This window comes from Vanacampus margaritifer, chromosome 2, assembly GCF_051991255.1.
Source record: "Vanacampus margaritifer isolate UIUO_Vmar chromosome 2, RoL_Vmar_1.0, whole genome shotgun sequence".
NCBI lineage: Eukaryota > Metazoa > Chordata > Actinopteri > Syngnathiformes > Syngnathidae > Vanacampus > Vanacampus margaritifer.
The window spans coordinates 40,401,776-40,423,403 of NC_135433.1; the positions used below are offsets into that span (position 1 = coordinate 40,401,776).

A 21,628-nucleotide genomic window follows, 5' to 3' on the forward strand; every position below is an offset into this window, starting at 1 on the left:
ACAACAGGAAAAAAAGATTCATCTTAGACAAAAGTATTTGGACACGTAAAGGAAGTGAAATGAAGTTTGGCCAAATGTATTGAGACTGAAGCCCCGTCTACACCAAAGCTAGTTTCAATGTATCCTCACAAGTTTCTTACCGTTTAGGCCGTTCGTCCACACGATGGCGCAGTTTCGGAGTTTGAAACCGATCACTTTTGAAACCGGGCTCCAGAGTGGAAAGATTTCAAAATGTGCCCCGTACGCGTCCGTCTGGACACCATATGCAGGATACTCCTCCAGCGATGACGTAATAGTCGCAGCTCGATGACGACGCATTGTCGCACATGATGACGTGTGCGCCAATTGTCGAACCGTCAATCTGTCAACAACAATGGCGGATAGCCGCGTCGTAGTCGTTTTGCGCAGCCTCCTTAGCTTGCTTATGCTTTTACAGCAAAATGTTTGGCTTATTTAGTCCCACGTTCAACAAGCGTTGTTGTACTTGAATCACCTGCCATCGTGACTTCTGTTGTGTTTGACTTTTCATGTTGTTTTGATACATGCAAAGCCATGTTTGTTCTGTAGATTGCAATAAAGTTAGAAAAAAGTGTTTGTCTTCTTCGCCGATTCTTCTTCTACGCATTCCATTAACTCCTTGTGGCTGCGCTACAGCGCCACTCCAGACTTGGCATGTACATTACAGTCATTAAACATACTCAGTGTCTTCTTTTGGACACACGCAAGTCTTGAAATGCTTCTGTGGGTACGAGATTTGTTTGAGGAACGAAGCTGGTTTTGCTTCTGTCTGAACGGGGCCTGAGACACCTACAGGAGTTTGTACCAAATTATTGGGACGTGCACAGGAAGTAAAAGGAAAGGAAACTTACAAAAAGTGAAAATGTTGCGTTTGGGCGAAAGAATTGGGACACCTGCAGGAAGTGGCAAAATGAGGAACACAAGTGTTAGACCAAAAGTGAAAAAGATTGGAGGGTGCTGACAAAAGTATTGGTATACTTAAAGGAAGTTTGACAAAAGTAGTGCAATACTAACCAAGTGCAAAAGTGGCCAAAGATAAAGGTTTCAGCATTTTAGAAATTCAAGTTGATTCAATGCAATTCACAGAAACTCATTCTCATCACACACCAGTGAGAATGACACAGTTTAATTAATGTGCTCCAAACAAAATGTCCGAAATGTTTGGCCATCCATTTTAAAGACTTATATAAAGCAAGATATTCTGGGAAAAGAAGTGTTGTTCAAACAATTTCAAATAAGTTTTTTTTCTTGACAATTTTAATGATCTGTTTTATTTAAGTAGGCGTTTAATGTTTATAAAAAGAACCATTACTACACGTTACTAAATTCTAATTCTAATTCCTATTGGCCACCTGAATTCAGATTTAGGGCCCATTCTCAATTCAATTCTGAATTTCGTACAGCCCTGCTGGACACCTATTGTAGAGGCAGAGTAAATGCTAATTAGCATTATTGGTATACGTATTGTGTATATACAATCAAATCCGGTGCCGCACGAGGAGTTTGACGTTAACGAGATGCGAAACGCGTCATTTTGCCGACATCAAGATGAATGCCCTCCCAGATGTCCTCCACATCATCACGTGCGCATTCCATTAGTGAGCCAAAATGACTGCGCATTGTTTTGCTTCATATCAGCCATCGCGGCCAGGCCGGGTCATTAATTCGTGCGATTGGAATCAGAGCGCAGCGACAAGCGGCAGCGGAAAGCTGCGAAACTGAAAAGGAGTCGCAGTGAGTGCGTTTGTGTGAGCTGAGCACAAAAGCAGCACGGCGGCGAGTGGCAACAAAGGAGACGCTCCTCAGCACGCTTTTGTGTCTCTGACTCAAATGTGGCGAGGCCTCAAAAGTGTCGAGCGCTGTCGTGTTGTTGGAGAAGAAACGATTTCTCGCTGGAGGGGGCGGGCGGAGAGAAAGATGAGAAGGAAAAAACGACGACAAAGTGATGGATTCTTCTTCTTGCTGTCTGACTATTCTCACTTCTTCCCATGAAAATACTTTTTTTTATTCGAGCAGCATGCAACGCTATTTGCCGATACACTTTAAAGCACACGTTCCTCCTCCTTTGTACATGTTGGGTTCTCAGACATTGGAAAGCAACTTCCTATAGCTTGATCAACGATGACACAATACAGAAAAATACTACTTGTAACGTCGCACACACCATAAAAGACATTTCCTTTTTTTTTTATGCCGCAGTGGACATTTTGTCTGCTTGACTTGAGCAATTTACCAGTGAACAAGCAGATTTTCTTTTCTTTTCTTTCCTGACACGCTGGGGGAGTCTGCGCAAAGGGCAACAGACACACGCGCTTGCACTCCCATTTCTAAATGAGCCACGAAGGAAACAAACGCACACACAAAGGTCACGCTATTACTACATTTTGTTGTTTGAAAAAAAAAAAAAAAAAAAAACCTTACTGGCTAAATGTCAACACTCGTGTTGCTCTTAATCCAGTGTGTATAAAGCAACTATTGCCTATTCACATATTTATTTTATTTATATTATCCCCGACTATAAGCTGAAAATCTCCCCTATTCATGGTTACTGTGCTCTTTCTCAATGTTCTAAGGTGTCCCAAATATGGCGCCAAAGCCCTGTATAATAGGAAAGTAGTTGCTCTCTTCTAAAATCCTCACTTCTGGTGCATTTTCATCACTACGTCAAATATAATAACCCATTTTGATCATAAGAGAATTCATTTTTTATTCTTTTAGTTCATTGCTTTAATTAATTGAAAGATGACACTAGCATGACATTTAAATATATTTTTATATATCTTCATGAAGTCAGTAGTGTTCATGTGAAGTTATGTCAAATAACAAAATGAATACAATAATCAATATAAATATAATTTTGCTGTCATGTGAAAAACACTTTATGACAAAAATGGACAGAAATGTTTTTCACAGGAAAGCGACGATATGTTTATAATCTTGTAAATTGTGTTTTGTCATTGACGTTTTACGTCTCTGTGGGGGTTGCTGTTGTCGGGTGACATCAAATTTAAACAAGTTGGTCGTCAGGGTACTTCACATCTTAGAATTTTTATTAAGCACGATTAAACGCTTAATTAAAAAGTCTTTTTTTTTCATCTACATTCTTTGCCCGCCAAATTTAAAGAGCACCTGTTACGTGTTATTTTATTTTGGACAGTTAATGTTATGAGGATGTCTTAAAAAAAAATATCCACTGCACACAATCATCCTTTTCTTTTTCTAATCAATTCATTACTTGCATAATTTTAAAATAGAGGGGGAAGAATGACCCCAATAGTTTGACATGAACAAATGTTCTAAATGTCATATGCAAACATTTATTAAATGCTTTACTGTAATGCATGTAGTTTTTTTTTTTTTCTTCTTTTTTTTTTTTTCTCAGAAGAGCTCAGTATTGTTCATTCGATTTGACATCATCATTGCTCTCCTTTTTTTTTTTTTTTTTTTTAAATAACAAATCAATTTAAAAAATTTTAATAAATGTTTTTTTTTTTTTTTTGCATGTAGTTATGTTTATTGCTCAAACACAACCTGTGCTACCTTTAACGTAACCATCCGCTGTAATCATCTGCGGTCAAAATTAATAGTGTGATTAATCTGCTTTAATACATGCTTTATGCGGGGGAAAAAATGGTGATTCATTAATTAGTTAACGCTTTAACTTTGACAGCACTACTTCCACTGTACTTTTTGTGGTCGTAGGTCGGAAAATTCCAACTTCCCATCGTCCTGGAATGCAGCATAAACCCAACAGCTGGGTGTGGAAATTAGCCGCGTTGTTAACTAGCAGCACTAATGAAGCCGAGTGGCCGCTTGACACACTTGGTTGGCTGCTGGTTCAAAAGGCTAACGAGCTATTTTAGAACCCCCCCCCCAAAAATAATTTTGATAAGATTCTCAATCCCTTTTCCCTCTTTTAACCTTTCAGACACTTTTTAATTTCTTTTTTAAAAATTTGTCCAGCACGCACGTTTGTTAAATAGCAGCGGGTCAGCAAACTCCTCTAGGACTAATTAGCCGCGGAATATGGTTAGCATTTAATCTCGGCTGGCCTGACCTCGGCAAAGACAAAAAAATCATAAAAGCGTTCAAGCGTCATCTGTTTGCTTTTTTAGTGCTAATGAACAAACGCTGACGCTGTTGTGTTGCCACTTGCCGGTTCAAAGTGTTAATTGTGAGTAGCGTGAAAACTCCTCGAGATGCTTTCCTCTCTCATCGGCTGGCCTGTAAAAATAAACGAGTTATTAAACGACTTCATATCAGTGTCGTAAAACAAAACAAAACAGCAAAAACAATATAAGCTCTGAAGTATTCATTTTATAAGTCAAACTTTTAAAGTCACCGCCACAGTGTTATCGCAGGAGTCGGCGGTTAAGCTAACGACATTAATTGTCACAATGTAGAAGATAGGCACATAAGCTCACTTTAAAAAAAAATATATATATAAAATGTCAAACCAATCAAAGATTTAAGACTTTCTTCAGATTTCTGATTGGCTAAAACTGCTCGTAACTGTTTGGGGTTTGCTATTTCGGCGTCTACTTGAAAGCATGCGACCGTGTACTTTCCTGATCTTGCATCTTGGAAACGGAAGAAAAACGGACTTCACTCCTGCAATGGAAAGCTCCATTTTGGACAAAATTTCTCTTGAGTTTTTATGTCCTCTTCAAACTAAAGGGGCAGAGTTCCTGGGTAATAAATATTTGATTTTTCAGATTTTTTTTTGCTAGTCTAAGCACGATGGGGATGTCTTCCAAATTTCATGTTGCTACGAGACATCAGCTTCGGGGCGCAATTTTTGAAGAATTAATGAGCTTCATTACTAGTGTTTTATGGCAAATTACACGAAAATTCCAAACGTTTGTAATTGAGGATTATGCACCTGTGTAGTATGTGCTTCAGGTTTGGTAGCATTTGGACAAAAATTGCTAGAAGTTATTTTAGGAAACAACTAAAATGGTCATTTCAAAACAAATTGCAGATCTTCTGTGTCTCACTTTTTTGTGTGGGGCCTACCAAATTCCATGTTGCTGGCTTTGAGGACATCATTTCTCAAAATCTCATGAGCTATTACTAGAGTTTCTTGTTTTATGGCAAGTCGTCAAACTTTGCTGCCAAAATGGCAGATGTCCTTGTGTCATTTTTTGCATATATTTTTATGACTTTGTGGGTCAACTCATGATAGAAATGTCTAGCAAATTCCAGCTAAAGAAAACTGGCTTCAGTGGCAGGGTTTTTAAAGAATCATTAGGGGCATTTGGTATATAATCAACAATAAGAAATAAACATCTGCCCATATTTTGAAAGATGTTTTTTCATATTTCATGACCCTTGGGGTTGTTTCGAAAATTTGCATTGTTTCTCCCTATTTTTTTTCTTAATGAAGCAAAAGTGCAGACCACTTTTTCAGACGTGTCATCAGAGGTGTTTTATTACCGCAATTTAATGGAACCAGCAGCACTTTGTTGTGATGACATGTTTAATAATGTCACAATTATTGATGTCACAATCATCTGTTGACTCAACAGCTAAAACGTTGACGGCCGAGCTCAATGATTGTTTTTTTGGTCTGGCCTTTTTCTTTTTTTTTTAACACTTTGGGCATTATTATTATTTTTATATTGAAAATTTCTGTACAGTACATTTCAGATCCCCTAACACGCCCAAAAACTGTACAAAGAATTCAGAGAAGTTGATGGAAGTGTTTTGAAGGTGAAATGGACAAGTGAGGCAGAAATTCCCGTGAAAGACAATTGATTCATCGAAAACTATTGTTAAAAGATAAAAAAGAAAAGAAAAATAGATAATAAAAAAAAAGAGATGATGGATGGAGTGTTTTTATTCAGACACATACAAAGCCAATTAAATACATCATGATGAATATAATTTATTGTGTTGTCCATTAATAATATTGTAAAATCTTTTTTGTTTTGTTTTTTAAGTATTTATTTAATGACCTTTTTTTTTTCTACTTGGCTCCTGGAATTTATCGTTATATAACGTTTTTTTTTATTACTATTTTGTGTTGGCTACAGTTGTGCTGGTGTGTAAACTTGTGAGCACAATTGAATGGTATTTTTTCGGTGGTTTAACCATTTTTATTGTATGACATTTTCATTAATTCATTGCATCTTTTTTGAAATTGAATTATAACATTTCAAATTAAATATCTAGTGTGTTTTTTTTAATGACCACTTAATGAAATGTATTCGTCATATAGCATTTTAAATTACTTAATAGACTCATTGAGTGGCCTTTCATTTTCACGATACCTACGTACTTATGTTCTTACTTTACTTATGTAATTTACTTATAATAATTTAATTAATTTACTTATAATTTACTTATGTACTTATGTTCAACCAATCAGATCCCACCGAGCCCAATTTTGACATACTCAGTATTGTCAGTAACAAATGTTATTGAGCAACTAAAAATGCAAAGAAATGAACTAATGCCATAAAATGTCCACTTTACATTTAACAATTAAATCAATTAATTATTGCACATTTTAATGAATTAATTCCCATCTTAATTATGTCTTTAATTGGCTTAATATGAGTAGAATTTGTCAGCAACTCCAAAAGGTGGAAGAGTTCCAGTAAATAAGCCGTGTTCCATTTTGCTCCTTTAAAAGTTCATCTGGAATCCTCCACAATGAGGATTTCTCTTGGTCTCAGTAGGTATGTGTTTTTTTTTTTTTTTTGTCCTTTAAGTTAGAATCCAGTGTTGGGAAAAGTACGCCAAAGTTAGTCCAAAGTGCACAGAGTGAGTGGTTTTGGTCTCGTCAGATCGCCAACGCTCCCCCGTCGTCCTCTACCGGCCGAATAGGTTGTCGTACTCCAGCAGGATGAGCTCCACGATCTGGTTCTGGTAGACCATGTGGACCGCTATGTTCCACGTCTCCATCTCGGGCCTCAGCAACGTGGGGCCGAAGACGATCGCCACGCTCTGGTTGGTCATGCGGTTCTCTTCGCCGTGCTCAATCACCCTGAACACGCAACACACGGATTATGTATACAATTCGGTCGATGGATATTTGGAGTGATTGTGATACAATTTGGATTTGGACCAGTTTGTAAGGAAAATAGGACCGGAAATATCCTTGTCATTAAATTTAAGACAAGGCTTTTTTTGTTTTGATATTTTCATATTTAAATTTGGTTAACTTGCAGTAAAAAGGCTGCTTGAACAGCTGATAAAGGGTTTTGTAGTGGGGACAAATTTATTCACTTGACATTAATGCCAATTAGAAAAATAATGATTTTCATATTTCTATTATTTATCATGGGGAACAGTTTTAAAAGCAATCCAGAATTTAAACTTTAAAATAAGATATTTTTTAAACCTTGACAATAAATTTGAAAACGTAAACATTTTTATTTAGCGAGAACACAATTTTTCTTGGAAAGGCTATTTGATAGAATCCATCGAAAGGTTCCGCTAATGACCATTTTTGCGTGATTTTGTTGTCAGTCCACACAAAAATATGTTCTCCCCAATCTGCCGCCATCAGAGTTCCTCAACATTCAGTAAGTGCATGTACGATAAGGAACAAAAGATCTGATCCAGATTGCACATGGTGTGCAATGTCAGTAAATAAAAAATGTAAAAGTCCGTGTTCAAGAACACATTGTATTTTTTTTTCTTACTTGCGGAGGTGTTTGAAGAGGGCCTGCATGGTGTCGTGGTTGGGCTCGGGTAGCTGTCGGACAAGTTCTTTCATGGCGTGGACCCGCTGCTTATAGTCTGGGATCTCTGCAAGCCGCCACCACCCAAGAACATGAAAGCACGATCAGTGGCTTGACCCATGGGGTGAAAACAAGAGCACTGTGTGTGTAATGATTGCAAATGCTGTGCTAATGATTGCGTTGACTCGCTTTGGTCTCCAAATTAGATGCTTAATTGCAGTGCAGCTCTTAAGTGCGTGACTTTAATGCAAGGCAACAAAATTTAAATCAGTATTAAGTATGTTATAATGAATAAAATAAAAAGTCTCCCTTTAAGCCACATGATATAAAAAAAATATATAATAATAAAGTCGAAAAGCAAGAGTCTAAGAATTATTGGATCCTAAATAAAATAAAAAAATTATAATATGGATGCATATATAAAGCACGGTAAAAAAACAATACATTTTTTGGAGACACACATGTAAAAAAAAAAAAAAAAAGGCCAAAAATGAATGAAAAACAAAAACATAAAGAGGATTTTAAAAAGTCCTATTTACCCATGTGAATACTTCAAGAGATAAAGTATTTATTATAGTTATTTTATCACTATGTGAGAAATAAGGGTGCAAAATATACTAAACTACAAAAAAATTATGTATAATATTTGGTAAAAAAAAAAAAAGATAAGCAAAATGGGTAAAAATAAATAAATATAAATATATTAAAAATAATATAATAAACAAAAAATATTTAAGTCCAAGCCACGTATAAAACATGGGAAAATGAAATATTTTAAAAATAAAACTACAGTCAAATTAAGGTAAATTGGGGGGGAAAAAAAGTAAAAATAGGGTCATACCTGCAAAATAGGATAAAAACAACAACAACTAGATATCATATAATAAAATTAATACAAATATTTAAAGCCAAAGATGCAGAACCTTGTTGTTACATAAAAAGTATAAATAAATAAATAAATAGAATCCAGTACATAATACAAAATACCATTTTAAAAGTAGCAACACAAAGAACATGCTTGGTCATAAAACTAAAACAATAAATACAATTCAATTAAAAGTATTGTTAAACAAATGAAAAAAATAAAATCAAATAAATCAGGAGCTACATATGCAGAAAATAAAGATAAATAAAAGAATACTTACAGGGGAATTCAACCCAGAAATGTTCTTGACAATAATATGTTTTCTGTAGGCCCACTCATCTAAACACGTTGTTCGGCGTAATATTGGGTTTGAGGAATATGAATAAAGCAGCAAAATCCACCCGTTATTATCCATCTCAGGGGGGGACGGCCATTTGCTGTCGACTGAAAATGACATCACAGTTGCTTTGGGCTCAGGTAATGACCAATTACAGCTCACCTCTTTTCTGAAGCTGTGCTGTGATTGGTCGTTACCTGAGCCCTGAGCAACTGTGACGCAACTGCAACTGTGACAAAATGGTCGGCCCTGAAATGAATAAAAATGGGTGGATTTTTCTACTTAACTCATATTCCACAAACACAACATCAGAATACCGAGTGGGGTCACATTCAACATATTATTGTTATTTATTTTTGATTAAAAAATATATATATTTATATGTAAACTATCCAATGCGAATGGTATATTTTTGGAGGCAAGCACTCACTGATGGCGCTGACAAAGTCTTGGAAGAGCGTGTAGGTGAAGAGCGGCTCGGGAAGCTCCCTGAAAAACATCTTCAGGGCTCCGGTGGTCACGTGGATGTCCTCCCACTTGCCGTCGGACAGGCTCACCTTCTCATCTGCGTCGCCACGGCAACAACCAGAAATAAACAAACAGCCGGACAAACAACAACACGGGGGCACTCACCGTGATTGACAGCATAGCGCAGCTTCTGGATGAGGGCCAAGTTCCCGCTGACTCTGTAGAGGCCGTCGATGTGCAGACCTGCAGAAAAATAAACACAAAAAAAAAGACAGGAAGAAGGAAAATCAAATACATGAAAAGGGTTGCACGGCGTGTCGTCAGGCAGGTGGCACTGCAGGACGCACCGTTGCTCTCCACGTGCTCAATGCACATCTTGACAAAGGAGGGCACCGTGCTGTTCTCCCTCTGGCACAGGTTAGACAGGCTGCCTCCAAACACCTGATCTGCGCACACAAACCCACACAGACTGCATAAGAAAACAAAAATGTCTTTGTTTGACTCAAGTTTGGTCAAATTCTCACCTTGTGCAGTTGACGATTAGACTTTTTTGTTTTATGGTGAATTATCAAACTTTGCCACCATGTGCCGACCACACCCAAAGACAAAAATACTTTATTTACATTGTCGGTTTTTCTCATTTATGTGGTTTAAATTGTAAAAAAAAAAAAAAAAATCTCTGGGAGTTGATCTTTAAAGGATGCCAGGAAATACACAAAAAGGAAAGTAAAACATCAGTTTGAACCAAAATTTTAATTTTATTCTTGAGACTTTTTCATGGGTCTGCTCATGATAGACACGCCTACCAAATTTTATGATGCCAAGTGAAACTGGTTCAAGCGGAATTTTCAAGATTGCTCAGCACATTAGTAGGACTCCTGGAATTTGCAAACGTGAGCCTAAAGCAGCAACTTCCATCCAAAGTGTCTGATTTCCTGTTTGTTTTACGACATGACTTCTTGGGACTTTTTCGTGCATCAACTTGTGACCGACAAGCTGAGCAAATTTCATGCTGTTACATGAAACTGGCTTAAGGGGCTAAATTTTCAGAAATGTAATGATTGATTACGAATGACAAATTTAGTAAGGCTCGTGGAAATTCAAGAGAATGGTTGAAGCAATGGTAGTTATTACAAAAACGGCCAGCAGGTGGCAACAGAATATAAGAGATCAGCCAGGGCCATGTTGCAAAAAGCTCTTTTTCCACAGTGTTTTAAACAGACTTGTGAATAATGATAAAACTTAGCTATATTCTAATGCTAATTGCTGCAAAGCACAAACACATAGAAATATACTTTTTTTCCCCCTGTTTTGTTTTCCTGAAAGAAGATCTAATCTAATCTCTAATCTTTCTTTTGGTATGTTTCATGCTTTTCTAGCAATAAAACACAATATTCTGTGTGGCTTGCAAAATCAGTCAAAATCCAGTAAAACAGCAGGAAGCGAAGGGGGTTGCTTCAGTGAAAATGTCTGGGAGTGAATGAGTTAAACATTTTGTGTTTTATAGTGAGTCGTCAAACTTCACCGCCATGCTCCTCTAAACTCCCTCGTGTCTCAAAGGGTTGGTAGTTTTATGTTGACCATATGTCTTAGTATACATGCTTCAAATCACACAAAACAAAATCTCCCTCCAACGTGGCCGTTTTGAACCAACATGATTGACTGCATGTTAATTTTACAATGTGGGATTTGGAGACTTTTTTGTGGGTCTACTCTTAATAATAGGTATGCCTACCAAATTTCATGAAGCTAAGTGTATTGAGGATTTTAAGTGGAAGTCAACCTTAAATATTTAATGACAATAATATGTTATATGTGATCTCACCTCACTAGTTCAAACATGACATTCTGATTAATACATTTGTGGAATATGAGTTATGAAGCAAAATCCAGCCATTTTTATTAATACCAGAAGGCGGCCATTTTGCCACTTGCTGTCGAGTAAAAATGACATCACAGTTGCTGAGGTCTTAGGCAACAACCAATCACAGGTCACCTGTTGTCTGAAGCTGAGCTGTGATTGGTTGTTACCTGAGATCTGAGCAACTGTGATGTCATTTTCACAAAACAGCAAGTCGTGGCGGCCGTGGCTCAGGGTGTAAAGACGGTCGTTCAGTAACCAGGTCGGCTGTTCGATCCCCGCTCTCCCCAAGTCATGTGTCGTCGTGTCCTTGAGCAAGGCACTTCACACACATTGCCTCCAGTGCTACTCACACTGACGTATGGAAGGTGCGAATGTTTGGTGGTGGTCAGAGGGGCCGTAGGCGCACACTGGCAGGGTAGCTGTGGCTACTTAAGTAGCTTACCGCCACCGCAGTGTGAACGTGTGAGTGCATGAATAATGTATCCATTGTGAAGCATCTTTGAGTTCCACGAAAGAAAAGCGCTATATAAATCTGATGCATTATTATAATTAGTGGCAAAATGGCTGCCTTCTGACATTGATAAAAACGGCTGGATTTTGCTGCTTAACTCATATTCCACTAACGCAATATTAACCAGAATATCATATTTAGACTAGTAGCGCTGCATAGAACACATTTTTGGGGGGGTTGACTTCCTCTACCTTGAAACCTCAGAAACAGCTAAAAGGACACTAAAATGGTCGCTGCAAAGTACAAAATAAAGTATTTTCAGACATGGCTTCTTGACTCTTCCCATGATATAAATGTCTCCCAAAATCCATGTTGCTCAGTGAAACTTAGCTTTGCAGGCTGCATTTTCCCAATATGAAACGAGGTTCATGTTTTAAGGCAAGTCATCACATTTTGCTGCCAAAATGGCAAACTTGTAGTGTCATTTATGGCATGGCTTCGTGATCCTTTTTTGTGGGTCTACTCAAGACAGACATGCGTAACAAATTTCATGATGCTAAGTGCAACTAGCTTCAGGGGCTGAATATTCTAGATTTTTGTGTTTTAAGGCCATCAAAATGGCTGACTTCCTGTCACATTTAAAGCATGGATTTATGAGTTTTTTGTGTGTGTGGGGCTACACATTTTCTTGATGTTACACACAACTGGTTTCAGGGGCTGAATAAAAAAAAAAAAATACGGAGCTGAGTTGTTATTGTTAAACCAGAACCAACAAAACACATTTGGCCCTGGCGGAGGTCAGTAATGGCAGCGGTACCTTTGATGTAGCCTTTGTCTCGGACTGCCTGCATGGTGGGCCGTCGCGTCAGAAACTTTTTCAGCTTGTGTTTGGTCTTCTTGTTGTCGGTGCCGTCCACGCTGCTCGACGTCTTCATGGCTGCACCGGAAGCAGAGACCAAAATCAGACAGCAGATCTTCGTCGCCATGACGATGCAACAGGAAAAAAGGCTGATAATATATTGTGAGACAATAACAGACATTTTGTTTCACGACACTTTCTGTCTCCTGTAGCTGGATTTTGCCTGAATGGCAACACAAACACAAATGCCGTATTTATGTTGCAGTTTTTCAGGCCCTCCATATGAAATTTCAAATTTGAAGTAGACAAACGCCTGCCTTTCTTGGAGTCTCTGCGTTCTTTCTCCTTGTCTTGCTTCTCTGCTCCGGGTGACTCGGGCATGTCTTCTTCTAAGGCTTCATCAGACTCACATGCCTGAAAAGCACACCAAATAATAGGCTAGTCACCTTTAAGTGGCTCGAAATCCATCACTTGACTTTCATAATTTTCTTCCTTTGTGAGCCAGTGGCCTGCAAAGTCAAGTTAATGCAAGAAAATGTGCTGAGTCAGGAGTCTCCACGAAGCACTGAATGCAATGTTTTACTTGCTTTTAGGGACTTAAGCTTCCATGGCAATGGAATGGAAAGGCAGGGTGTTAATTATCATAAAATACGTTATATGAGCTTTAACCCCTGCAGCATAAACAATGTAGTTTGTTTCCTCCTCTATCCTGGTAAGCTCAATAGACCAAATTAAACGATTATGTTTAAACAATGATGTTGCTTTTTTTGTGACTGTGATACAGCATTCTATTGTTACTAAAATCTGTATGTGTTTTTGTGTTTTCATTTCATCAAATAAATTGCCTTTAAAATAGGGCCTGACAGGTTCAGATTTTTTTTTTAGACCGATTCCGATATTTGGCAGGGTCCAATAACCACTTAATAGGCTAATTCATTTAACGTAATCGATTAATTGAAAAATAAACATAAAAATTACAAATAATTAAAACTGATTAATAAAAAAAATACTAATGATTACAATAATTTTTTGCCCCTTAACACAATTATTTAGTATTTGTTTAATTTAACAAGTGAGTGAGAAATCGACAAAATATGCCAATTTTTAAAATATTTATTTGAACGTGAATATTTGTCTTATTTTGTAATTGTATCTTTTGTTGTAATATGTTAGTAATAAAAAATAAATTTGGGGGGGGGGGGGATTTTAATATTTTTTGCCGATTTTGAAGTAGGGCTACATGGCTGTGCCTTACTTTAAAATTTTAAGTTGAATGTCTAATACTTGTGAGTCGGCAGCCTGAGCTCTGTTAATTTGTGAGTTTGTCAGTGTGAGTTTTGAGGCATTTTAACCCGTTTTGAATTATTTACTCACAAAAAGTGCATAAATAATTGTGCGTGCTTGCGAGTTGACAGCCTGTTTACAACAGCTCCATTGATGTTCTCCTTTATTTGTACTTTGCCCTCCCCGCATAATACCAAAAATGCCCGGCACATCTGAAGTTGAGTAGATAGGAATGTGTAAATGTGGGACTTGGATAGTTGGTGCATTGTTCTTACCGGACTGCTGATGGTGTCTCTTAGCGCTCGGTACCACTCGTTGACAAGGGCGTCATTTTCCGACTGGATCAGGAGTTCCGTGCCCTGCCGGGTCTTCAGCTGCGGATGATGTTAAGTATTAGCAATATCTTAAGGATTAAGAATTAGAATACACTTTAAATCCGATTTGTTGTATTACTGAATTAGCCTGTTTTGAAAGGGCAGTCCTGTCTCATGGTTCTTGATGTAGTTCTCGACTTGGTTTCTGGCTGGTTCTCAATGTATTTTTTTAACTTGTATTTGATCTGGCTCTTGACTAGGTTTTTACATCGTTTATGACTTGATTCTTGATCTGGTTCGTAACTTGGTTCTTGACCTGGTTAATGATCTGGTGCTTAATTTGGTTTTTGACATTGTTCGTGAGCTGGTTCTTAACCGTTTTTCTTTTTTACTTGGTCCTTCATTGGTTCTTCGTTTTTGACTGGATTTAAGTATGGCTTGTGATTTGGTTCATGTGCTTTTAACTTACTTCTTGACTATTTTCGACTTGGTTCTTGACTGTTTTTTCACTTGGTTCTTAATTATTTTTTGACATGATTCTTGACTGGGTTCTTGGTTATGTTTTATGTGGTTCTTGACTTGGTTTCTTATTGTTTTTTGACCTGGTCCTTGACATGGTTGGTGATTAATTTTTTACTTGGTACTTGACGAGTTTTTATAAAATATTATTTTTGACTTGGCTATTTTGCCACTTGACTCTTGATGTTTATTCTTGGATCTTAGCCCAGCCTAGCTGTCAAGTCATGGGCAGAAAATTTGGTGTGGGCGGTGGTTATTGTGTAAACTAACTCCACTATATCACAGAGGGTTGAAAATTTCAAAGGGCTCCCCCCTTTGAGACATTTTTAGATACAGGCAGATACATTTAGATTAGATAGATTTTGTTTCCTTGAAATTTCACACAACTGCATAGAATCATGAAAAAGTCCATTTTCGATGTCCCCTTCAAGTACAGTCTAAAGCAGAATGAAGTTCACCTCTATGACGTGTTTCTTGCTAGATTTGTCCTTGGAGGCCCAGTCCACCGAGCCACCCTTCAGGTCCACCGTGAACTCGGGTTTGGACTGACCACCGCCAAACTGCACACATGTAAAAGAAGATAGCGAATAATCACACACACACAGAAAATAATAACCATCAATTGAATTGAAGGCTTGATTGACGCACCCAGCTGGTCCCGCCTCCCTGGCCTTTGGCGAAGAGCAGTGTGGAGCCTTGTAAAACCGTCCAGGAAGAAGTCCAATTCTTCCTATGGTTAATAGTCCACAAAACACTGTTCAGATTTGCACAATAGAAAATAACAATGTACAAGAAGTTACACTCACCGAACTTTCTTGCCGTTTTCTGTGATCTTTGTTACATTGAGCACACCGCACTTCTCCGAAGGCTGAACACAGAAAAAAAAAAGAGTATACAACACAGCGAGGGAGCAGCTTAGACATGCGTCATGACAACAAGCATTGATCATCACAGCAGGACGGCTACATTTAAACATCACCGGCAACAGCAACACCAGCACCCAAACAAAGCATTGCAAATAAAAGCTTTGATCTTTGATCTGCATTCAGGAAAGCAGCTAAAACACAACACGTGTGATGTGACACACACACAGTACACGCACCAGCGGGAAAATTCAAGGAAAAGCAAGCACGCTTGAACAAAGACATGCAACGTAGACCTAACAACCACGATACACTGACAATCACACTGATCATACGCCATCAATTACAACAATACTCTTGATGCCATACAGTACACTCTGATTACATAACAATAAGATTTGATACGATTTGCCCCAAATACGCGATACAATCTGATACGATTCATAAATGTTGTTACGAGTCAATCCGTCTAGGATCCAACAGAATCCGATACTATTCACTCCTATTATGAGCTGATCAGATTCACTTTGATTACAACACAATATAATTGACTCTAATTCGGTTTCACTCGGATTATGATACAGATTGCATTCACTCCCATTACAAGCTCACTTGAAGTACGATACGATTGACTGCAATTACGTTAAGATTCACTCCAAATAAGTTTTGATGCACTCCATTTACATTACGATTCACTGTGTAAAATTTTACACAACATACTCCAATTACACAATCAATACAATTCACTCCAATTAGGACAGTAAGGCTTCACTAATTACAATCTGACAAGATTCACTCCAACTCACTACAATGCGATCTGATACGATTAATTCCAATTATGCTACACTCAATAGGATTCACTTTGATTACATTACAAAATAAGCATATACAATTCATTCAAATTATTTGACAATGCACTCTGATTACGATATTTAAAAAAATCTGATACAATTCACCCAACAATTAATAGGATTCACTCAATTTACAGTATAATTATACGATTCACTATTATTACAATAAGTTTTTTCCAATTACAATTCACAATAGCAATCTGATAAGATTCACTCCAAATATGATCAGAAACAATTCACTGTAATTATGTTACATACGTTCACTCAAATGAAGTTACTATTCAAGTTCATTTGATTCCTTTCAAATACAATGTGATTAATTCCTACACGTTACAATATGATTCACTTCAATTAGGATAAAATATGTTTCACTTTGACTTATAAAAGATACTTTTTACTTCCTTTATTGTCTTCAAATCTGTTACTACTATTCTAACAAAGCTTGATTAAAACACAAAAATCTGACAGCTCGCAGTGGTCCGATTTAGCCCAGCGACGTGTTGCTTTTCCTTTAATTTGTCACATCCCAGCAGAAACACTAAACAAGTCAATGAAAAGCTTCCATGTTGCAAAAAAAAGACCACACTCCTCAAGTGACTCAAAGAAGTCTACTAACAAGGTTTCCACAAGGGTTCTCGTCCATCTAAAGAATTTCTATTGTACGAATTTCTCAACCAATGTGGAAACTTGCATGAGGTGCACAACACAGAGGTTGCTATACAGGGGGGCTTTTACTAACGGAGGCGGAGCGCTTAGGAGATGAGGGGCTGGAGTCAGAGTCGGGTGTGGGGGACTTGGGACTCAGAGGTGTGTCCTAGTGAGGAGAAGACAAGGCGGTCACATGGGTTAAGAAACAACCAATCAAACCAGGATGATCACAAGACATAGAGGATGCAATTGGTTAGTGTGGGTATAATGTTGCCGGTTCTTAATGAATACAAGTTCTACATGTTTCAATCTCTTCAGGGTTCAGGGAAGCCAAATGGAATATGTATTTTTTCCCAAGAACTTTTTAAAACCCTATATGGCTCATTTAGGACCCGTCAAGGCTACAAGAACCTTTAAATATCTTTAGACTTTAAATCAAGTTATTGTAGGATCTTCTTACAACAACGTTTACGACTTTTAGTGACCTTGTTGGACATTTAAAGACTTACGCCGTATCCCAATAAGCAAAGTAGGCTTGTGAGGGTGCGCGCACACAGCGAGAGTTGCAAGTCTGCGCGGCTCAGTAAGGCTTTAGGGATCTTTTTAACACTCAAGAGCTTGTAAGCTCATTTAAGACGTCCATTTTAAGACCTTTTAAAATCTTTGTAGACTTTTTGTTACTTTAAAGAGCTTGAAGACTTTTAGAGACATTTAAGAAGCTTTTAAGACTCACTTAAAACATTTTGTAAATGCATTTAAGACCTTTTACAACCTTTTAAGACTTTTTTGAAACATTGTAGGTCTTCTAAAGATCTTTTAAATAAATCTAAGACTTTTATACCTTCTAAAGACTGTATAGGACATTTTAAGAACTTGTAGCTTTAATGACTTTTTAAAACCTTGTAGATCTTTATAAGACCATTTAAAGCCCTTGTGTGATCTTTTAATAACTTTTTAAGATCATGTAGCACATCATAAGACCATTTAAATCCTTTAAAATACTTTTTATGACCTTGCAGGACATTATGATGTTCAAAACCTTTTAGGACCTGTTGAGACTTTTTAAGACCCCTGTAAGACATTTAAAGATTTTTCATGACATAAGGCCACTTACAGTAATTTATGGCCTATAAGGCACACCTGACTATAAGCCGCGCCAGCTAAATTTGGGGAATACGCGGGTTTGTTACGCATATAAGCCGCACCCGACTATAAGCCGCAGGCGTTTTAATGTTACCTCACCGGGTTCCCGCTACTTTCTTTTCCATAATGAGGGTGCAAATTGTCTCTCTCTCGTTCTGTCTCTCCTACTGCATTTGGGCTCACTTGGTTTGTTTTGCTCTGCCTGATGCTCTTGCGCTTCCGTTGTAGTGAGCCCCATTGTGATCTGATGGATAAGCTGCACCTTTTATTAGCTGCAGGGTCGAATGCAAGTGAAAAAAGTAGCGGCTTATAGTCCAGAAATTACTGTAATCATAAAACATTTAGCAGCTTATTGTTCATCTTGTTTCATTTGGTTGCCTCCATGTGTTTTCTGTTTTCATGTGTCCTCAAATGATGCATCTATGCAAAAATTCTCATGGTGCAATGATTTCAAAAAGTCAGAGTTAGGAAGAAGATTATCATCATCGTCATGCGAGGTGATTGGTCACTGACAAAAATAGAAGCACAGGTGTGTTAATCCATGCACATGCTGACACAAACTGACTTGCTGCTTGTAAGGATGCGGGCGGGTGGAGCTTGTCCGGAATATTTTGAGTTTCAGTGTGCGCTGCAAAGCAACCAAACTACAACTGAATCCTTCATTTATTTCCCAACGCAAAATGCTGGAGCTGTGCAGCCAACGATGAATGCAACAAATGGGACATATTGCTCACTCGGCAGTCATCTATGGATCATTGGAAAAGCATTTTGCGGTCTTTTCTACACGACGCACCTTCTCGTTGGGTTCTTGGACATAAGCGCTGTGTCTCCACTTGGTCAGGACAATGGGCTCCACCTGTTTCCTGTCCAGACTGCGAGTCTTGGTGGGATCTGCGAGGTGCTGTGGCGGCAAATGGTTGTACTAGAGGGATAGAGCATGTGTCATTGTACACCCTTTGTCCGAACTGATCACGTTTCCTCAAAGCAGTTTTTTAGCTTGCGTTGTTTGACAGAAGCCTGGAATTAGCCAAAAATGAGAACAACTGGTGGCTAGAACCCTATAATTTAATAATTTCCTGAAAATGAAATCAAATGTGCACTTAACTATCAAAATGTAATAAAACCCAATAATGTAACAATTTCACCAATTTCGATAATGTAATACCTTATTACATTATTGAAGATTTATTCCATTTCCAAGTGGGCATTTATTTTTTTCAACTCATTAAAACTTGACAGATAATTTAATATATATGTATCTGTTCATTATAGTCCAAAGTTCTACAATTTGTGTTTTGAGAATGTAAGACTGTATACAATCGCAGCAAAAACTGGAGTGTTAATATTTTGGTGTTTGAAAGTGTATTTTTAACACTGATTTAAATGGAGGTTAGAGTTGATTTGTTTAGTGTTAAACCAGAGAGTTAATCATAGAAAGCTCCGCCCACTCGATTAGAACTGCTCTGCCTCAACGACTTCAGTAAAAATGTTACGACAATATCAGTCAGGGTTATTTAAAATTGCACAATTGGTGAAACTTTTGATTGAGTTAAGTGAACATTTTATTACATTTTCAGGAAATGATTACATTGTAGGGTGCTACATAGTGGCTTCCAACCAAAATGGCAAACTTCACGTTTGTTTTACAGCATGGCTTCTTGAGATTCTTTAATTAGCAGACTCGTATGTATTTACCGATTATGTTGCAAAGTAAAATTAGGTTTAGAATTAAAAAAAAAAAAAAAAGGTCTAGTGGTGGCCACTTGACATGACAACATGGCCTTGTAATTGCTGCTTCAAACTGAAGTGGCAGACTTCATGCTCACTTTATGACATGACTACCTGAGACTTTATAGTGGGTTGCTTCATAATTCCGTAGATATGCCTACCAAATTCCAGGATGGCATGAGAAACTGGGCTTAAAAAAAAAGCTGAGTTCTTACTATGGTTCCACGTTTTATGGCAAATTTTGGTGCCATGCTTCGCCCACAGGCAATGACAAAAATTCCTTTTTTTGATAATTCAGTTGTCCATCTGTCACATGTTTTTGGTTGGCATTTTGTAATGTTGCATCCACACACAAAATCAGTGGGTGGAATTTGCTTTTGAAGGATACCTCGAAATGGGCAAAATGGCTTGCTGCGATTTCATGTTTGGTTTAAAACACGTCTATCAAATTTAGATTGCTAAAGGGATGCTGGCTTCAGGGGTTCAATTTTGCTTCCTGCAGTTTTTTTTTTCTGGCCAATCTTTACCTTTGGCAGCTCCCATTCGGATCTGGAGCCATCTGCGCTGTAGTAATATGGCCGACCCTGCTCATCCACATGTTTTAACCACTGTTGGTATACAAACAGAAAATGGATGATTAGAGACCAAAATGATATTTGCTTTGGTTTGTCACAGCAGGAAGGCCAAATGTCCACCAAGAGCCAAGCAAAGCCCCAAAGACAGTGGAAGGAGTCAAGGTACCTTCTCGTTAGTATAGTCGCTGACATACAACGTGTGGCCGTACTCATCCATCCCTTCCGACCACCCGCGAGGCGGCGAGCCGTACTGGCTGTCAGACAAGCTGGAGTAGGCGCTGAAGCACGCGTCCTCCGAGCACAAGGGCCCCAGGCGGCCCACTGACAGAGACAGGAGGGGGAAGAAAGATGGCGAGAGCGACAGGGGAGTGCTCTGAGCGTGGAAAAAGAGAAGATAGAAAAAAGGGAGGGGAGTAGTCACCTTTCACCAATAGAGGAGGAAGACACCAGAAATGCAAACATGTACAGAGCCACAAACATGACATAAGGGGAATTTGAGGGTGGGGGATATAGTAGATAATGTGTACATTGTACATTTGTACATGTGTACATGAAATGATTTGTATTTTAAAGGGACACTTGACTAATTTAGCCATTGTACACGCAGTAAAATATTTTGCATACAATCAATTTGATACCATCATTATTTTTCCATGTAAGACTAATACTTTTAAAACACATGATTGGTTGTTACCTGTTTACTGAGCATGCGTAATGTCATTTTCAGTTGACAATAAGTGGCAAAATGTGTTTTTAAAGATGAAAACAATAATGTACACATTTTGGGGCAACAAAATACTAAAATGTGGAAACAATATAGTAATTTGTGGCCACGAAATACTACATCATGGCTACAAAATACTAAATTGTGGCCACAGCAAATGCTATTTTGTGGGTTCAACACAAATTTTATGGCATGTGTGGAGCTCCCTACAAATGCAACAGCAACAAAAAAAAAAAAAAAAAAAAACAGATGTGCAGTAAACGGAGTCAGAAAGCAACATTTTAGACAAGAAATAACTGTTTGCAATGTCGTTTTTGGTCTGTAGGGGGCACTGTGGCACAGTCATTGCAGGTTGTTGTGTTTGTGGACAAAATGGACAACAACAAAATTTGCTGTGCTTTTCATTTAATTTCATCTTGTACATTA

General features: G+C 38.0%; 1 protein-coding gene across 5 annotated transcripts in view; it reads right to left on the reverse strand.

Annotated features, from left to right (window-relative positions):
• Window positions 1–5,420: 5,420 nt before the first annotated feature.
• LOC144043355 (rho GTPase-activating protein 12-like) overlaps window positions 5,421–21,628 on the reverse strand; it is a 39,385-nt gene continuing 23,177 nt past the window's right edge. Inside the window, exons 4-18 of one of the 5 annotated variants that reach the window (XM_077556897.1) lie at window positions 20,645–20,851; window positions 20,431–20,511; window positions 18,969–19,097; window positions 17,124–17,198; window positions 15,477–15,538; window positions 15,319–15,400; window positions 15,129–15,230; window positions 14,113–14,211; window positions 12,871–12,967; window positions 12,512–12,631; window positions 9,727–9,825; window positions 9,545–9,622; window positions 9,342–9,476; window positions 7,671–7,776; window positions 5,421–7,009 (exon numbers count right to left, since the gene is read on the reverse strand). In XM_077556897.1, coding sequence (XP_077413023.1) covers window positions 6,835–7,009; window positions 7,671–7,776; window positions 9,342–9,476; window positions 9,545–9,622; window positions 9,727–9,825; window positions 12,512–12,631; window positions 12,871–12,967; window positions 14,113–14,211; window positions 15,129–15,230; window positions 15,319–15,400; window positions 15,477–15,538; window positions 17,124–17,198; window positions 18,969–19,097; window positions 20,431–20,511; window positions 20,645–20,851 — 1,647 coding nt within the window. In that variant the 3' untranslated portion in view covers window positions 5,421–6,834. The remainder of the gene's footprint in view (window positions 7,010–7,670; window positions 7,777–9,341; window positions 9,477–9,544; window positions 9,623–9,726; window positions 9,826–12,511; window positions 12,632–12,870; window positions 12,968–14,112; window positions 14,212–15,128; window positions 15,231–15,318; window positions 15,401–15,476; window positions 15,539–17,123; window positions 17,199–18,968; window positions 19,098–20,430; window positions 20,512–20,644; window positions 20,852–21,628) is intronic. The other 4 variants (XM_077556899.1, XM_077556898.1, XM_077556900.1 and 1 more) reach the window with 4 other exon arrangements.